This window comes from Pholis gunnellus (assembly GCF_910591455.1).
Source record: "Pholis gunnellus genome assembly, chromosome: 14".
Taxonomy (NCBI): domain Eukaryota; kingdom Metazoa; phylum Chordata; class Actinopteri; order Perciformes; family Pholidae; genus Pholis; species Pholis gunnellus.
Genome location: NC_136541.1, coordinates 8,415,986 through 8,432,430, shown reverse-complemented (window position 1 = coordinate 8,432,430; position 16,445 = coordinate 8,415,986). Strand labels below are relative to the sequence as shown.

At 42.7% G+C, this 16,445-nt stretch overlaps 1 protein-coding gene across 1 annotated transcript in view; it reads left to right on the top strand.

Annotated features, from left to right (window-relative positions):
- Positions 1–16,445, top strand: part of LOC306705901 (receptor-type tyrosine-protein phosphatase F) — a 116,778-nt gene that overhangs the window by 37,983 nt on the left and 62,350 nt on the right. Inside the window, exons 5-6 of the mRNA XM_079172777.1 lie at positions 9,080–9,268; positions 13,420–13,530. Of these exons, the coding sequence (XP_079028903.1) occupies positions 9,080–9,268; positions 13,420–13,530 (300 nt within the window). The remainder of the gene's footprint in view (positions 1–9,079; positions 9,269–13,419; positions 13,531–16,445) is intronic.

Here is a 16,445-nt window from a genome sequence, read left to right as displayed (position 1 = left end):
TCCAAGGTTGTAGTTGATCGGTCTGCCTACAGCTGTCAAAGGCACTGTTGATTTTGCATGCATTACATCAGCATCAATATTTTTGACCTTTTTTTTTTTTTGCAAGGGGAGGTTGACTGAGCAGGGATTCGGAACTGCCCTCCTTAACACTCACAGTGGGAGGGCATGTTCACCAAGTAGTTTGATGCACTTACTTGTTCCTCTCATATTTGATGGAATTGTGGTGAGGTTAGAACCAAGATTGTACCTATTGGAATAAAAGAAATGAATGGTCATTGAAATATAAGCCTTAGATATTTGGTTTTACTTTAAACCTGATAATATGTAGATCTCCTAAAGCAGCCTGCAAGCTAATTCACTATAACCACAGAATAGCAGCAGCCACCAAAGACATGCTTCTGTGGCCTCTTTGTTGGCCAGCACAGATGACATTATTGCATTTGCCTCTTTTAAGTTGAGCAGTTAATAGGTCACGCCACAGTGTGATATTTCTGAACACCCATCAGTTCTGCAAACCACAACAAAGTTGAAGCTGTCGACGTTGACTCACAGGCTCTGTGTGTTGTTCATTATCTCAGACCGGGAGAATAAGTAAAGGCTGTCACAGGAGGCCAGTCAGTGAGGATTTAATTAACAGAACCTGCCACATTCCACTACATCCACTGCCGTTCTCAGAACTCATAAAAGCCAACCCTATCTGCTGTAATTACACTAAACATGTCACAATAAAGCTCTGCCGATGATTAATTTGAATTGTGGAGAGGATCAATTAATTCATTTATTTGCAAACCGCCGTTCTGCTTCCTTTTGTAGACCGATTTCATTAACCGTCACGCTTCCTGATTTTTGGTCCTGTCCTTGTTCTTTTCTCCCCCGAGACACCTGGAGGAATAGCCTGTCTTATTAGCCACATCGTATTACCACAGACATTTACCATGAGTTCTTGGGTTTTCCACGTTGGGAGGCAGTGTCATTAAAACACGTAGCAAACCACAAACCGTGTACTCCGTAATACTATAATCTGAAAGGTCTTTAATCAAACTCCTGTTGGTATGACCACAAGGCAAGAAGTAGAGCTGTAATCTCGGAAGGAAAGCCTACAGCTGTGCTACTCATACAGCGTAGTTAATGGGGGATGTGATTCTGTGCAGCAGTGCTTGTCCCACAAGGTGACTTGGTCAGCATAACCATGTGAATTCAGAAGACCACCCTCGGGTTGCAGTAATGGTCGAAGGCCACGGTTATGTACTAACTGGTGCGCCGCAGCATAAATAACAGGCGGAGGGCATCTGGAAGGGCTGTAGATCATACTGACAACAGTGCAAGTATGATATCAGATAGGAGAAAAAAGGACAAGTAGACATGAATTGGAAAGTGGAGAGAGGGAGATGATAAAAAGAGAGGGAGGGAAGGAAGGAAAGAAAGGAGTTTGCGGGGAATTAGATGACTGTTATTGATTATCTGCCTGTAGGCGAGGAAGTAAGGCCAAATGTTCTGCTCTGCCAGACAAAAAAGTGTATTATTTCAAAGGTCACGGCATGCATTAGTCTTTTTTACTCCAAGTACACTCAGATAAACAGCTGGATAACCGCGCCGCGATGCAAATCACCAGTATGTAGCACTGAGAGCGCTAACAATGGCATTAACCGTGCTTTTGTTATGGCTGTGTTTCTGTCACGGTCCGTTGGGTGCAGGTGTGTCTGTGCGTGCGGTTCATTCATCCTGAGCAATATTTGTTTGGTGCACTACTATCTCCATAGCAACTGCCATAACACCTGGTCAAAGAGATCGCGTGCCAGAGACAACAGGCGTGACAAGACGTTAAGACGTATTTCAATGCTCATTTCAGTGGACATTGTACATTTGTACTTTTATTTTTTTACCATTTTCGTGTCATTACAACAGTATTACATCAATGGCCTCCTCGCCGGGTCTTTGATGTCGGGGTGTGCCGTGTCACCTCTTCTGAGGAGACCTCTGCAGTGGGAGCTCTGCCAGCTAGTATTCTGCAGACATGCCCTTCATGGCAGAACATGTGAGAAAACTCCTTGCACCTCCGATGTTTTGCAAGTCAAAAGCACAGAGGCAATTACATGAATACCAGTCGAGTGTGTCCGCCTTATTCTGTGGGCCTTATTAGTCGCTGCCTGAATGTCACAGGATTTCAGAAAGAAACACCTGCAAGTACTACTATACTAGACACATACACGGTGAGAGTTGACCGAAACACAGGAAACGTTAATTAGCAATAGCTGAAATGATGTATTCTTGCCCGCAAATGGAAAGGCTGTTATCTCGTGTGATACCACCACCACCACCTTTGTGTTCCTCATGCATCCATCCATCACCGTTTTTCCCTCGAAGGTCGCAGGGAGCTGGAGCCGGTCTCGGCTGCCATTGGGGCCAGAGGTGGGCTACACTCTGGACAGGTTGCCAGTCAATCACAGGGCTGACACATAGACACCCCTACAGTGAATCACAGCCCGTAGGCGTGTCATGTATTGAGAAGCCCACAAAGGCAGACTCCAGACAGAAAGCATGTCGGCAGGTCTGAACCCAGAAACAGTGCGCCACTGTGCAGCTAGTCATAAATCACATTTTTTACATTTTCCAAATGAACTTACTGAATGTTTTGAGCACCATTAGCGATCCAACTATTCATGGAGCTCTTTCAGTTGAACTGTTGGCTCTCCGTTTGCACCTCCTGCTGCCTTTGACACGCCTCACACACTTCTGTGTCTCCGGCAGATGCAAATGTCTGTCTCAACGATGTTCTTGGCTAGAAACAGCCGCAGGCCATGTGCTTTGTTTCTGCACACTGGCTCGTCTGCTTTTCACTGCCATATTGACTCAAGACCAGCTGAGACGCAGACAACACTTTTTGTACTACATTTACTTTTCCTCACAGGTTGGGCTAGCAGAAAGGTGAATAAAAACGGCTTTATCGTGTAAACACAGGAAACACTGAGACTGTAATCTTCGTAGTTTTCCAACAAATATAACCTCTTTCAAACATTTACAGTAGCCATCAGTTAAGAGCTTAATCCCACACACAGGCATAGAAGCCCTTTTTTCTACCTATAAAGACAAGTGCACTGATGTATGTTTAAAAGGGTCGATGTTAGAGCAGTAATATTTCATGAGGCAAGTAGCTGTGTTGCTGTCACTGTGGTCCTTTGGTTCGCACTATCAAAGGAGACATCACCTTTAATTGTTGTCATCCATCACTTGGCAAAAGGCACACGTGGAGATCATAAGGCCTTTTATTTTCTTGCTCGAATTGAGATCAGCGCAGACGTATAAGCTGAGGAACTTAAGCAAGGCTCGCCCTATCACCTTCAGTTTTGATAGCGCACGTTGATGCTGAATTAGATTAATTATTGATACAGAATGAGGCAAGGTGTTATGGGCAGCTTGTAAGTATGCACACAACTCCTGTTCCATGTTGTAGCAGTGTTTTTGCATGAATACTCCTCACCGTACGTTTCATGACTGCATGTTCTCTGAAGGGACTTTAGTCTGGTGTAACTCTCCCTTTAAACATTCATAGCAGCACATGAGAGTGTAAGTAGGAAGGAGACTAGGAAATACTGAAAAGGAAATGAGGCAGGAGCTTCTTTTTTTTTTTTCAAGCAGCACTGTTGTATCCTGTGCCACTGTGTCGGGACTCCCCTGTTAAGGAGGAACTGGGGTGTCTGGAGTGTTTTCCCCCATTGAGATGAGTATGTTTGGGTTGAGGGAAAAACGCGAGCTGATGTCAGTGTGGGATTGAGCTCCAGCAGCCTCCCAGTGGGACGGGAGGACAGGGACGGGTCTCTTTCAGCAGGGCTCTGATTAGACCCATCGCCCTAGCTGCCACGCTCCACTCACACTGGTAATTGGAGCTGGCAGGAGGTTGGCATGCACCCCTCCTCCCTGCCCCCTCCCCCTTGTCCCCCGCTCCCCTCTCCTCTTTACTTTCTTTCCTCCCTCCTCTCTCATCTGAATCTTACCTCACCTGCCTGTGGCTGTTACTGCAGCAGAGGCACACCTCCTTACACAGTAGTTCATGATTACTGTATCATGTTTTCTTAATTTAACTAATTACCTTATTTGTAATTTTCTCTTTACAAATGATATCGCTAATGTTTCCCAATGCCTTTTGTGTATGGGCAAGGCCCCCACTGCTATCCTAATTGAGTATACTCCAGAAAACCACAGAAAACCTTCCCCTCCTGCCCTCCTTTCCACCGTACAGCTATACCCACTGTAAACAACTTCATCTGCTGAGCTGCTCCATTTGCAGTACGCCTCTGTGCGGGATAAACAGCTGTTGAAGAAACAATGTTCCTTGTTTTACCACATCATGACGGAACCAGTTCATGCGTACCTGGATTTATATCTGACGCATATCAGCCTCTGGCCTCACTCATTTGCAAATCCAGGGCGTTTCTACTACTTTTTGTTCCAACAACTGCATCACAATGAATACTACTGCTCTAAGACAGATTGGACGACTACAATATATCATATCAGCAGCAGTACAATGATTTGGATGACAGGTTTTTTTTGTTTTTTTCTCATCAATGTATGGGAAACACTGCACAATTTCCACTTGTTAGGTTTGCATACAAGCAGAATGAATAATGGAGTTCACATTGGAATTTCTATGCCTCCCTGAAGGCAATGTGTTGTCCGCCGTCCGTCTGCATGTACGTACACACGTCCATTCGTTCCCTTTCTGTTGATGTATCAAGAACACCTGGAGGTTCATTCTTCAAAAACAAATTTTTGAAGAATGTATATGCTAATTTAGACGATTTCACACAAATGTTGAATTGGATGAAATGAGGACATGATGACATTTTGGACAGACACGGATGTTAACTGCAACATGACTGGTTGGCAGAATAATTGTAGAGTGACTCAGACACACCAGCAGTCGTATAAATGTGCATACAGCTATAAATCAGTCTCTGTGGATCGTCTGCGGGACATTATCGCATCATTTTTTTTGCCTAACTTGTGTTTTCCTGCCAGGGCCTTTTTTTATTAGAAAACATCAACCTGCATTGCCTGCACTAATTTATTGGATCCTCTTCATATTTCCCCTCCTTTCAAATTAAACAAGACTGAACAAAGGTGTGTCTTTGTCTTCCCTGGATGACAAGTTGGCAGACAATGCCAACCGCAGCAGAAGGAAAAGACAGCCAGAGCTCATCAGCTTGACAACATCTGTTATAAGTATGTGTATAGATAACACTTTCATTTATTCTTGTTTTCTTTTTTTTTTTTACCTAAAGACAACTTTAGAAAGCTATATTAGATACGAGCTGCAAGATGTTACAACTATTAAAGAAACTTGACCTTTTCATTCTGAGCACTTTGTTAACATTCTAACCAAATGAACTGTTAAACCTTTTAAAAGAGCTTTTCCAACATTACAAAGTTATTTATGATTATTTTAAGGTTGATAAAACTTAACTAAGTCTTCCATGACATTTAAAAAGTATAATCATATAATGTGACATAGTGTATATAACAGAATGTGCTTTTTAAGAGTAGAATCACAGCGATAGGCTCCTGAGGCAGCGTGTTAAAGATCTGAGGGCCCTGCATGTCAAAGACTCAATCAGCTTCATTCTGCAGCCTGGCCCTTGAGAGCACAATAGCATAATGGAACATAAATAAAGTGAAGCTTTACCCCTTATCTTAAGTGGCAAAACCTAAAAACTGACCGTTCTAGGTCCTGCTCAAATCTTAATATTACAGACATTAATTATCTTTTCTTTTAACATGGTTTAAACATGCCATGGGAGTTGTTGTCCTTTGTGTTAACAGTTTTAATTGGCTGTATTCCATGTGGTTACGCTTTTTCAAGAGTAACTAATCTTTGATATCTCTTGCTCATAACAATACAAACTATGGAAACAACATGGAAGTTAAGCAACGCTCTGCCTCCTACATACTGTATGTATATCATTTCACACCTCCTCTGGCGTCTTTCACCCTGTTTTACCAATAATTTGCATTTCTCACAACCCAGGAACCTTTGCCAATAATCCAAATCATAAATATTCTACAGGAATTAATACAAGAGCGTTTGGTAAATGCTGATATTCACGTTTCTTCAGTGAAAAGCGTAGCTCCACAAAGCACTATAGTATATATAGCTTTGCTCCCTGGTATGGCAAGACACTTCCTTCTGTGGGAAATTTTACAAATCTTGAAGTTGCTGCAGGTATATTTTGGATGAAATAGAACAAATCTTTGGAAGTTCACCTTAAAATATGGAATGACAGACTTCTCAATCCTCCTCAGTAATATCCCTGGGGTAACTGCTTGGTGTGATTGACAGGATCAGTGTCATGCCTCATTGAATCGATTGGTTGCCACCATATAGTTACGTTGTACTAGACCTAGAGGGAAGCTTCATCATTTTCTGGCTGAGTGGTGGAGGGATTTTGGGGGCCCAACCATGTGTTGCATGTACAATAGGAACACACGGACATTTGGAATCGGTGTGTTGAAGTCACAGACCGACAGAGTCTTATGGAGCAATGTTAATTTAGGCACAGTTAAAAGCTGATGAGTAAAAGTGTGTGTTAAGATGACTCTCGACTCGGATTGTAGGGCGGAAGAGAATTTCTTAGTTTTGGGGAAGTGATAGAGAAGGCCCTGTTCCCATAACACTTAGTCCTGGATCTCAGGTCTGACGTTTAAAAGACATTTAATTCCTTATGAACACAAATCAGGATTTTAAATTCAATTCTGTAGCTAACAGGCAGCCTCTGTAAGGAGGCAAGGACAATAGCAAACTGTCCATTTTAAATGTGTGTTTCTTCTAAATAAACCTTCATTTAGAAAATGACTGCAGCTTCAGCTTTATGCTGTGTATCTACAAGTGTACATCCCTCCCTACCTTTTCCCTTCTCTGTCTCTTTGAAGGTTAGAGAGAGCAAACCACAAAGGAACACTGAGTGCTACTGTTACCGGTATTCATGCAATGACACATTGTACAGTATTATTTCAATGTGCTGTGGTTGTCTGTTTTGTAGAGGTATCCCGATTTCGGTTGGGATGTCTGAGAACAAATCCTCTATCGTTAGGCAGGAAGTAAGCCTCACCACAAAGAGCAGGGGCCATGCAGAGATCTGTCAACTACATCTGAATTGGAGACGATCCAGGCTCCAAGCCAAACACAAGGGTGAAAGCAGGAACAACTGCTCTACTGGGGATCAGAACAAAGTACAACACCCATGCACCGATTCATGCTCCGGCAATATAAGTTTACATATGGATTTCTGACTCAGACAAGCTAAGTGAAGTGGAAAAATCCTATTCAGTGCCTCCCTTCGGCTCCATCTTAAAGTAGACGGCCTTCTTGCTAATGTAATCTTAGAGACAATCAAAACATATGTCCATGTTATTAATGTCTGCTTAAAAGGGTAGACCAATTGCGGCAACAATACTTTGAGTGGAGTAAATGTAGTTCAACGGTGCATTTGGAGAATCACTTCTTGCCACCACATGCCTATTAGGTATTCCTCCATAGAGAGATTGTACTGCATATTGTTCTTGTCACAGCTGATGACTGATATGAGGCAACCTTGTACTTATTGTCACACAGCTCACAGTGGACAGTGTATCACAAGATATCTGTTTTGTGTCTGAGTCTATAGAGTGAACAACAAACTGTTCATGTCTTAATCAATTAGGGAAGTTTGCAGAAAATGCTCTCTCTCTCTCTCTCTCTCTCTCTCTCTCTCTCTCTCTCGTACAAGCACACTTTTGCAATCACAGTCTTACATGGTTGACCAGTCCGGGGCGGTAGTTTGAGATTAAATACCGTGCGCCAAGACGCCTTGTTTTTGTTCTCCTCACCTATCATAACACAAATTCTCTGGAATACATTGTAATAATTAGTTAATCTTTTAGTGGACCATTCACTTTTACTTTGTGTTACGGTAATCCTGTTCTGAACACTATGTCCTCAACTTCCCTCTAAAGCCAAATCTCTGGTCTGGTATTAATCTTCATCCCTGCAGACCAACAATCGTTTGCTTAGTGTTAACCTGCTGTTAGATATCTTCTCATGAACCAAAGACAGGAGTAACAATCATTAGCACTGTTGGAAGGATTCCATTTTAGCACTTTGGCCCCAGGGACACATCTACATATGAGGGGAAAAGATAAAAGAGATTACAAGTTTAAGAGCAAGCTGATAATAAGACCTCTCGAGGGCCATCGTGTTTCCTCTTTATTAACGCTGTCCAGAGGTTAAATTAGGGTTTATTAGGAGGGCAGGTGGGAAGTGGGTCTGATTCAGGATCTGCAGCACAATTAGGCCATGTCAGTGACAGTTTTATATTTCATCAAAGATTCCAAACGTGGATCGCAAAACCATTACAAAACAGGTAAATGGTTTGGGTGGTTTATTTTGTAACGTAGCGACTTTATATTGTCCTTATTTTGTTAATCTTATGATGTGACGTCAGTATATATTTGAGAGCAGCCTTTTCACCTTAGAGTAACAAATTGTGCTTTAAGGATTTTACTTTAGGTGTTGTCATGGATATGCTGTTACACTCATTATGATGAGTTGGATTATTCAAATAGGTTTGTTTAGCTTGCTAAGCCTAAGGCGGATCATTTATGCATGGATGCCCAAAGACAGATTGCAATCCTTCCTCTGTCTAAACCTGAGACTCCCTGTGCCGGGTAATACGCCTGCTATGATAATCAATCAGAGCTATTTCTATTCAACCAAATTTGAAATCCAAATCATACCAGATTTTCAATTCCGCTGTAGTATACTCTGCTCTTGCACAAATTGTGTGTGTGTGTGTGTGTGTGCACTTTCTGATTACTGTTTGGCCTGTAACACCTGAAATGTATTTGCTCTCTTTCATTCTCTTCTCTGTCCTTGCCAGCTCAACAGCTTTCATGCACTCAATGCCTCTCGCAGCAATTGGGAGCTCTATACTCTGTCACAATCTTTTCGTAAACACGTTTTTTCCTCCTGTTGTTTTTTTCCCACCTAATTTATTGCTCCGTGTGGCTTTGAATATACTAAAAATTTGCCTATGCAAATTTCCAGAGAACCAGGTCCCCCATGGCTTCCCCACCATCGATATGGGTCCCCAGCTGAAGGTGGTTGAAAAGACCAGAACTGCCACCATGCTGTGTGCTGCCAGCGGAAACCCGGACCCAGAGATAACATGGTTCAAGGACATGCTTCCTGTGGACATCAGCAGCAGCAACGGACGCATTAAACAGCTTCGTTCAGGTACAATTGGATTTGATCTGATTTAATTTCTTCAAGGTGTTACTCTACATGACATACTGATAATGTAAATGTAGCAAAGGCAGGAGACATGAGGATGTGAAAACACTAAAGGCCTTCGGTGTCATGTAGGACTTCATACATTCTCTTTCATCACAAAGGACATGAAAGTTTGACTCAAAGTTTGTCACCTTGACTGGTTAGCTGAGTTCTTACTCCTCACAGCTGCAGCCACTTCTAAAGTTACACAGAAGTCGGAATGAAGTTCCCACAATTTTTGACAGTGATGCGTAACCGTCCAAAATTCAGAAAGAGAATTTTCACCACATTAAATAATCCTTAATCCCCTTTTAAACATGCAGCTGGGTGACAATGAGGCCAGCCGATGATGCATTAGCATGGATTCAAACTTTGCAAAAAATAAAATATGTATGAGGTGCTCTTTGTTCACAGTAGCAGTCCACTTGATAAATAGACAGTGCTTGCCTGACCTGGATTAGATGGGAAAGGTGCAAGGTGGAAAGATTAGTGGCTTTTGACCAGATTTGTGACTCCGTACTAAATCTGCCTCACTTACAGTGTCGGGCCAGGCTGCAGGTCTGAGGCATCGGAAGATTAAAGATGAGAGCGACTCCAGAAAAAGGCCTGGCACTTGAGCTGCCCAGTGGAAGCCGAATAGAGGTCACTGGAGCATGTTCACTTGGACTATCCATGTTGCACTATTAAAAATGCGGCCCTGCAACAAGAACACCCTAAATGAGATACAGATTTCTCACAAATAAATAATAACACGACTCGATGATGTTTTTATAACATGGATAAAACTGTGCCTAAAAATATGATTTTTAAATTTATTTATTTATTTCTTCTAGCAACAAACTTTTAATTAGCTTTCTTTCTCACAAATAGAAATAGTGGCTGTAAATATGCTGGTATATAATGCCCTCAGACTAACAATTCTTTTTATCCACCACCCTTTTCTTGACATCTGCTGCCGTATCATGATTTACATTTACTGCACATGACCTGAAATGAGGCCAATTTTGCGATGGTGGAAAAAAAGCACATTAATTTTCTGCCACAGTTTAACAGAAAAGGCAGAGACCCAGTTCCTCCTATTGCATTAGACTTGCTAGATTTTTAGTGAGCACGACGACACATTTGGTCTATCTATTCACACCATCCAACTCATTCACTCTGTAGAGATACTAACTTTAATTTAATACCTCTGACCTGAATACTTTCTGCTGTGCATCATTCTATTTTTTTTGTGTATGACTTTCATTAATTTTCTCTTGCCCATTTTACTAACTGCTTTCTGCACAAATGCACTCTGTACAAAGAGTAATGCCATCTTAAATTAGAACGCTCAATAAAAGAATTTGCTTAAATTGCATACTATGTTAATGTGACAAAAATGTGGCTGTAGCTGTTGTCAGCAAATACAAAAGTAGCAGGATTATATTTCAAAATGTTTGCCGTGGGCTGTGGTTATTTACAGACAACAAGTACAGTCCACAGTGTATACTTGCTTCATAGCATTAATTAAGTACATTGAACTTCGGCACATTGCATTCAAGTGGCTTCTACTCTGTATCCGTTTTTTTTGTTTGTTTATTAACTGTGGCCTGTCAGAAGCCATGTTTTTCTCTCCCACTATAAGTGGATTACTAACTGATCTCTCAACCCTGTTTGCATCAAAATTACTCCCACCTAGGTGGTACACCAATTAGAGGTAAGGATGATAAAGTGTGTTGGAAAATGTCACGTCCACACCATTCCCTCACATTCACATCAGATCCCTGCATCTCCCCCAAAACGCCACATCACCCGGTTCATCTGTGGTGTCAGAGACAACTCACCCTCTTCCACCTCCCCCTCGTCTCCTCCCAACATGTCCTGTCTGCTGTCTGCTCCCTAACAAACAAATGATCCCCAACCCACACGTCAGGAGAATGGAAATGCAAAAGCAAGTCCAAGGTGTTATCTTGTAAATTGGCTTTTTCAAGAGTCCTCCTAGACTGTTAGAAATGAGCCACATTTATGAACACACACACACACACACACACACACACACACACACACACACCTGCACTTACACAGAAACATCTCTTGGCTTCAGCCTCTCGTCTGGCTTTTCAGCTAAAAAGGGGTGAGGAGTTGCTTTTTAAACTAAAGGCCACTGTGGCCACGAGAGGATCTACCTGCCTCCTCTATGCAGCCTCAATGCAAACTGAAATGGCTGCATTTGCATACAGCCTATGCAGCATTACTCCCCAGCATGGGAACAGAAGGCCTGATTGAGATTGTTAAGGTGGAAGCTTCAAACTCCTTTTTATGGTAATCATGTGCTTTTCCCCTGAGTGAAAGCAGGATTTCCACTCAACAGTGCTGTAAATGCTGGACGTCTGGGGCAAGCTGAATACATTTGCATTTACCAGCAGTCTGTCTCACTGTCTGTGCGTCCTTGGCTCCTAATACAACCCATATTCAAGTAGACGTTTAACTCTTTAGGAATTAAGGCGGCCTCATGGCTGCCTCTGTGGCCCCTCATGTAGCTTCTGCACTTGCAAACAGTGAAATGAGCTTGCAGAAGATCCACCAGTGTTTGAGTAGTTGGAAGCATTTGAAGGGACTTTAGTGCTGCAACTCTGACAACTGCCATAGCAGTAACCTTCTACATTCCTGTAGTAGTCACACTGTTTCCTCCCATGGGAGAACGGGCAGATTGGCAGATTGGTGACACCGGCATTAGTATGCAGGCGCATGTCAGTGCTGAATCAGACAGCGATGAGCTCAGCGTGCAGAGCAAACACCTTGGAGAGATATGTTGTCATGAGATCTGAGGTGATTTAATCACATGTTACTGCCCCGCCCTGTTTCACTTTCTTTTTTTGGGCCTCGTCTCGATTCGAGTCCCCTTAGGTTGGCGGTGAACCTGTTTGTTGCATTCATCTCATACTGCATGATGTGAAAAAAAAAATGTATCCTGACATCATCTTATGCTGAGTATTTTTGTCAGTTTCAAACTGCATGGTGGCTGGCTGCCTTTCATGCTAGTACCATGCTGTTTTGGAGACATGATAAATGTTATCACTCGCTTGTGACATACATATGTACTGCTGAGAGAAGTAGTTTTGTTTTTAAACATGTATGTTTTAAATTGTGGGATGCAGGTAAGTTTTTTTTTTTTTTTGCTGTTAACAATTACAACTTGTCTCATCTGTCAAGCCATTTGCAAGGACATGGGTTGTCAAAATGAGCACACAACGACAGGTCTCTTGGGCTTTCATGCTTTGTTAGATCAACATGTTAGCCTTCTATCTGATGACTACAGCTTCTTGGGACTGTGAATACTAATCTGAGCCATCTGGCAAAAGAGCGTTTCCCCTGAGGGCTGCGGTGAGACATGGTGAAATAGTTGGTAATGAAAGAACACAATCATGACCTTACAGCTAAATGCGTACTCAACAAAGATTGAAGAAAAGTTACTGGCGGGTGCTTTGCAGCATGATCGTAAGCCATCAAGAAAATAATGGCTTGGACGAACAGTTACGTCATCAGTTTACCTTTTACTCACTCATTTTGATTAAATCTGTTTACATTTAAATGTATTTTAACCAAATCCTTTGGTTAACACTGTGTAAAACACAGATTATTGCACAGTTGTTGATATTGATTCGTTCTTCAGATATTACCATTAGATATTGTCCATTCTTCTGCTTTTGCTTGTGGTTATTCTGCAGGTTAGCTTCGTCCTAAAATCTGTTGATATCCCTCCATGACACAAAACACTTTGGCTTATCAAATATTTCCATAACCAGAAGGCCTAATCAGACTTGGATGGTTGTGACATGTTATTCAGATGTTTAATTGACCCTCAGTCACGGTCTTTTTTTCTTCTCCTTAACACGACGAGGCTAGTATTCTATTAAAACTGCCAAATTAGCTCAACGCTTATGTTGTTGCGAGCATTTTCTTGACAAAACTGCGCCCATGTCCGAGGCACTTAATTACGCATGAGCTGGGTGAGACTAGTTGACTACAGGCTCTCTAGCGAGTCACTGTACAGATATCTGCTGTGGTTTCATGCCAAATTACATGTTATATTCCACAACTGTCTAGGCGGCTGAATTTGTTAATCCTCTACGCAGGAGCTCTGCAAATTGAGATCAGCGAGGAGTCGGACCAAGGGAAATATGAATGCGTCGCCATGAACAGCGCTGGGACCCGTTACTCCGCTCCTGCCAATCTCTACGTACGAGGTAAAGTCAAACGTCTCCCTCAATTCTTCAATGAATCTGTCATTTCTGTTGTCTCAGAGCATTTGCAAACCACAAACAGTCATGAACCCCTTTAAACACTTGTCTGTTTCATTCGCTCACCAGCGGAAGTGCATCTTTATATCTCTTTCTGCCCTTTCTGTGACACAATGCATCCAATGGTAGAGCCACACAGGACATTTCAGTTACTGTGCATGCTTAGAACTCCTCTCAGGAGAATGTAGGAGTGTGCGAGCGATGACCATCTTTTTCACTCTCCTAGTAGCTTGGTTGCACCTGTCAGGGTGGGACGAATTACTCCTATTCTGTAATTCTAATTGGTGTAATTTTCAGCATATTCTGTCCACCTTCAACCTGAGCAGAGTAAGTGAAAACACCTGTGGGAAACATCTTTGATCGTCGTGTAATTTCCTCATTTGATGACCACATTTATGCCACTGTTTCTCTATTTTTCTTCTCTTCAACCACTTCTCTAACCATTATGCTTGCCTTGCCATTTGTCTCATACCGATGAACTAACCTCAACCTCCTGTTTGTCTGCGAATTCGACCAGGTGCAGCTTCTGTGAAAACAGCTGCATTGAAGCCATTTCCTCTGCTTGCATTGAAAGCCGTGCCAGACCTCCTTTCTTTTTTATTTTGACTGTATCGAAAGGCTCCATTATTCCCCCCCGCACAACCCAGAGCTCCTAAAGGCATGGAGGGGTCTGGAGTTTCAGTGTTTGTTTTTGCTGTGGTGTCTCCGTGAGCAGACTAATGCAGGGCGAGGGCAGCATTGTACCCATCCTGGAAAGAGCTGGTATAGGAGAGAGAGTAGTCTAGGTCAGCCCCTGCGGATAGCACCACCATGTCTGATGTACATGAAACAGAATAGCTGCTCCAGTTGTTAGTGTGGGTGGAGAAGGGAGGGAGGGAGTGAAAGTGTCAGGGTAAGAAAGAGACACACTTCATAATTGTGTTAAAAGCATATACAGTACTTTTAATCCATCAAGATAATATAAGTACATTAGTGTTTCCCTTCTACTGAAGGCAAAAACATTACAAACCACTGCTTGGGAAATCATTAAACTATTTTCTAATCACTAAAATGTTCTCTAATAATGTTTAAAATCAGTATTTTTCTTTTATTGGGAGGTGTGACATCGCTTGTTACCGCGGTGGGCACAATGACGCCAGCACACAGTCAGATCGCGTTCTCAAAACGTTCTTTATTGTTTCACAATATTGAATTGGATTTGGCCGTGCGCTCTCCTGCCTTGCCTCCGAGCACACGCCGTGTGAGGTCTGCCGTGCTCGCCGTCACACTGCGAGTCTGTGGGTCTCGCTCAGCCGTCTCTCGCCGTCTCGAAAAGTGTTTTTTCCAACAGTCAGAACATCCTCCTGGATTACAGGAATCAGATGTAAAGCCATCCTCAAGGACCACAGCGGCATCAAATTTACAGATTAAATAAGCACTGTGGGCTTCAGAAGGTTTAGATCTTAAAGTAAATCCTGACAGGGGGAGGGAGTCAGCCAAACAGCAAAGGCGAGGAAGGGACCCAAGTCTCGTCTATTAATCAGGGCATGTCTGTCACAGGTGCAAACGCAGCTTTTTTTCCCCCTCAGAGGTAATTACAGTAGTTGTGTGGCGTGGCGCCAGCAGGGGCCCCAGGCCCAGCTTGTCTGTAACACCACCCAGGTAGCTGTCAACCCGTTGGCCCCGACACTAACTTTTCCGCCAGCCTCACGACACTAGTGGAGAGATAGAAATCAAACCAACCGTAACCTTTTAAAAGTGTACCTGTCTGGAATGGAGAACAAAGGCTCTAGCCATGTTTTCACCCCCTCTTTGTTACCGCTCCAAGAATGAGCAGACGAGACCCGGGGCGGTGCAATCACAGGGCTGCTTGATTGGGTTTAAAACTTGAGGGACTCAAGACAAGTGGCCTCTGACATGCCTCTCTTCCTTTCCTGTTGTTCTATGTTTGTTTCTTTTTTATTTCCAGACACTAGAGGGGAGATTTAGGGACTTACAACACACTTTCAAAACTGTTTTTACAGTTCAAATGATACTTTGAATAACGAACAAATTAAGTTATAAATGAATACAATGTTACAATTCTCAATCCTTTGTGATGTTCAAAATATTGCAATTTATTACTAATATTTACAGCTTTTCAATTACATTTTTTGAACTTTTGAGGAAATAATGAGACTCTATCACGTGATTAAATTCAGCGGCTGATAAGAATTCAATCCTTCCTGATTAGAAGAGTCATTTGTAGCCTTGAAATGGTCAGTAACGTAACAACACCTATTTGAAGGTGACATAAAAAGATCACCAAGGGACAACGATTTGTGGTGTTATTCTCGATCAACCCCCTCCAACACCCGCCCCCATACCCACATACCCACACACACACACACACACACCTGTCAGACTTGCATTAAATGGCTTGTTATGGGTTAGTGTTTTGTGTCTGCGAAAGTGTTTCTGTTTTTTTCCACGCACCGTAGCGACCTGATCCAATTCCTGTCTGCAGGTACACAAACATACTGCCAGCACCACTGTCAACACCTTTTTCTTGACATGTTAGAGCCACCAGAGAACAGTGTCCTCATATTTCTCTGCTCATGGATTTTTTCCTTTCCTCTCTGTGCATCTATTTATGTCCTTCCACTTATCATACATTAAGAGTGTGTGTGTGTGTGTGTGTGTGTGTGTATGTGTTCAGGTGTGCACCTTGTTTGCTGTGGGTCACTTTTGGTGACCCTCCTCTAAAGGTAGAAGGCATCAACGTGGGCAGAATCCCGAGCGTCCTGTGATTGTGCATGAGCGCTCGTTTGTCAAGTGTTTATCCCTCAATGGCGGAGGGATGTCAGCTTCTGTCTGCCGGCACTCCTTCATATATCCATGTG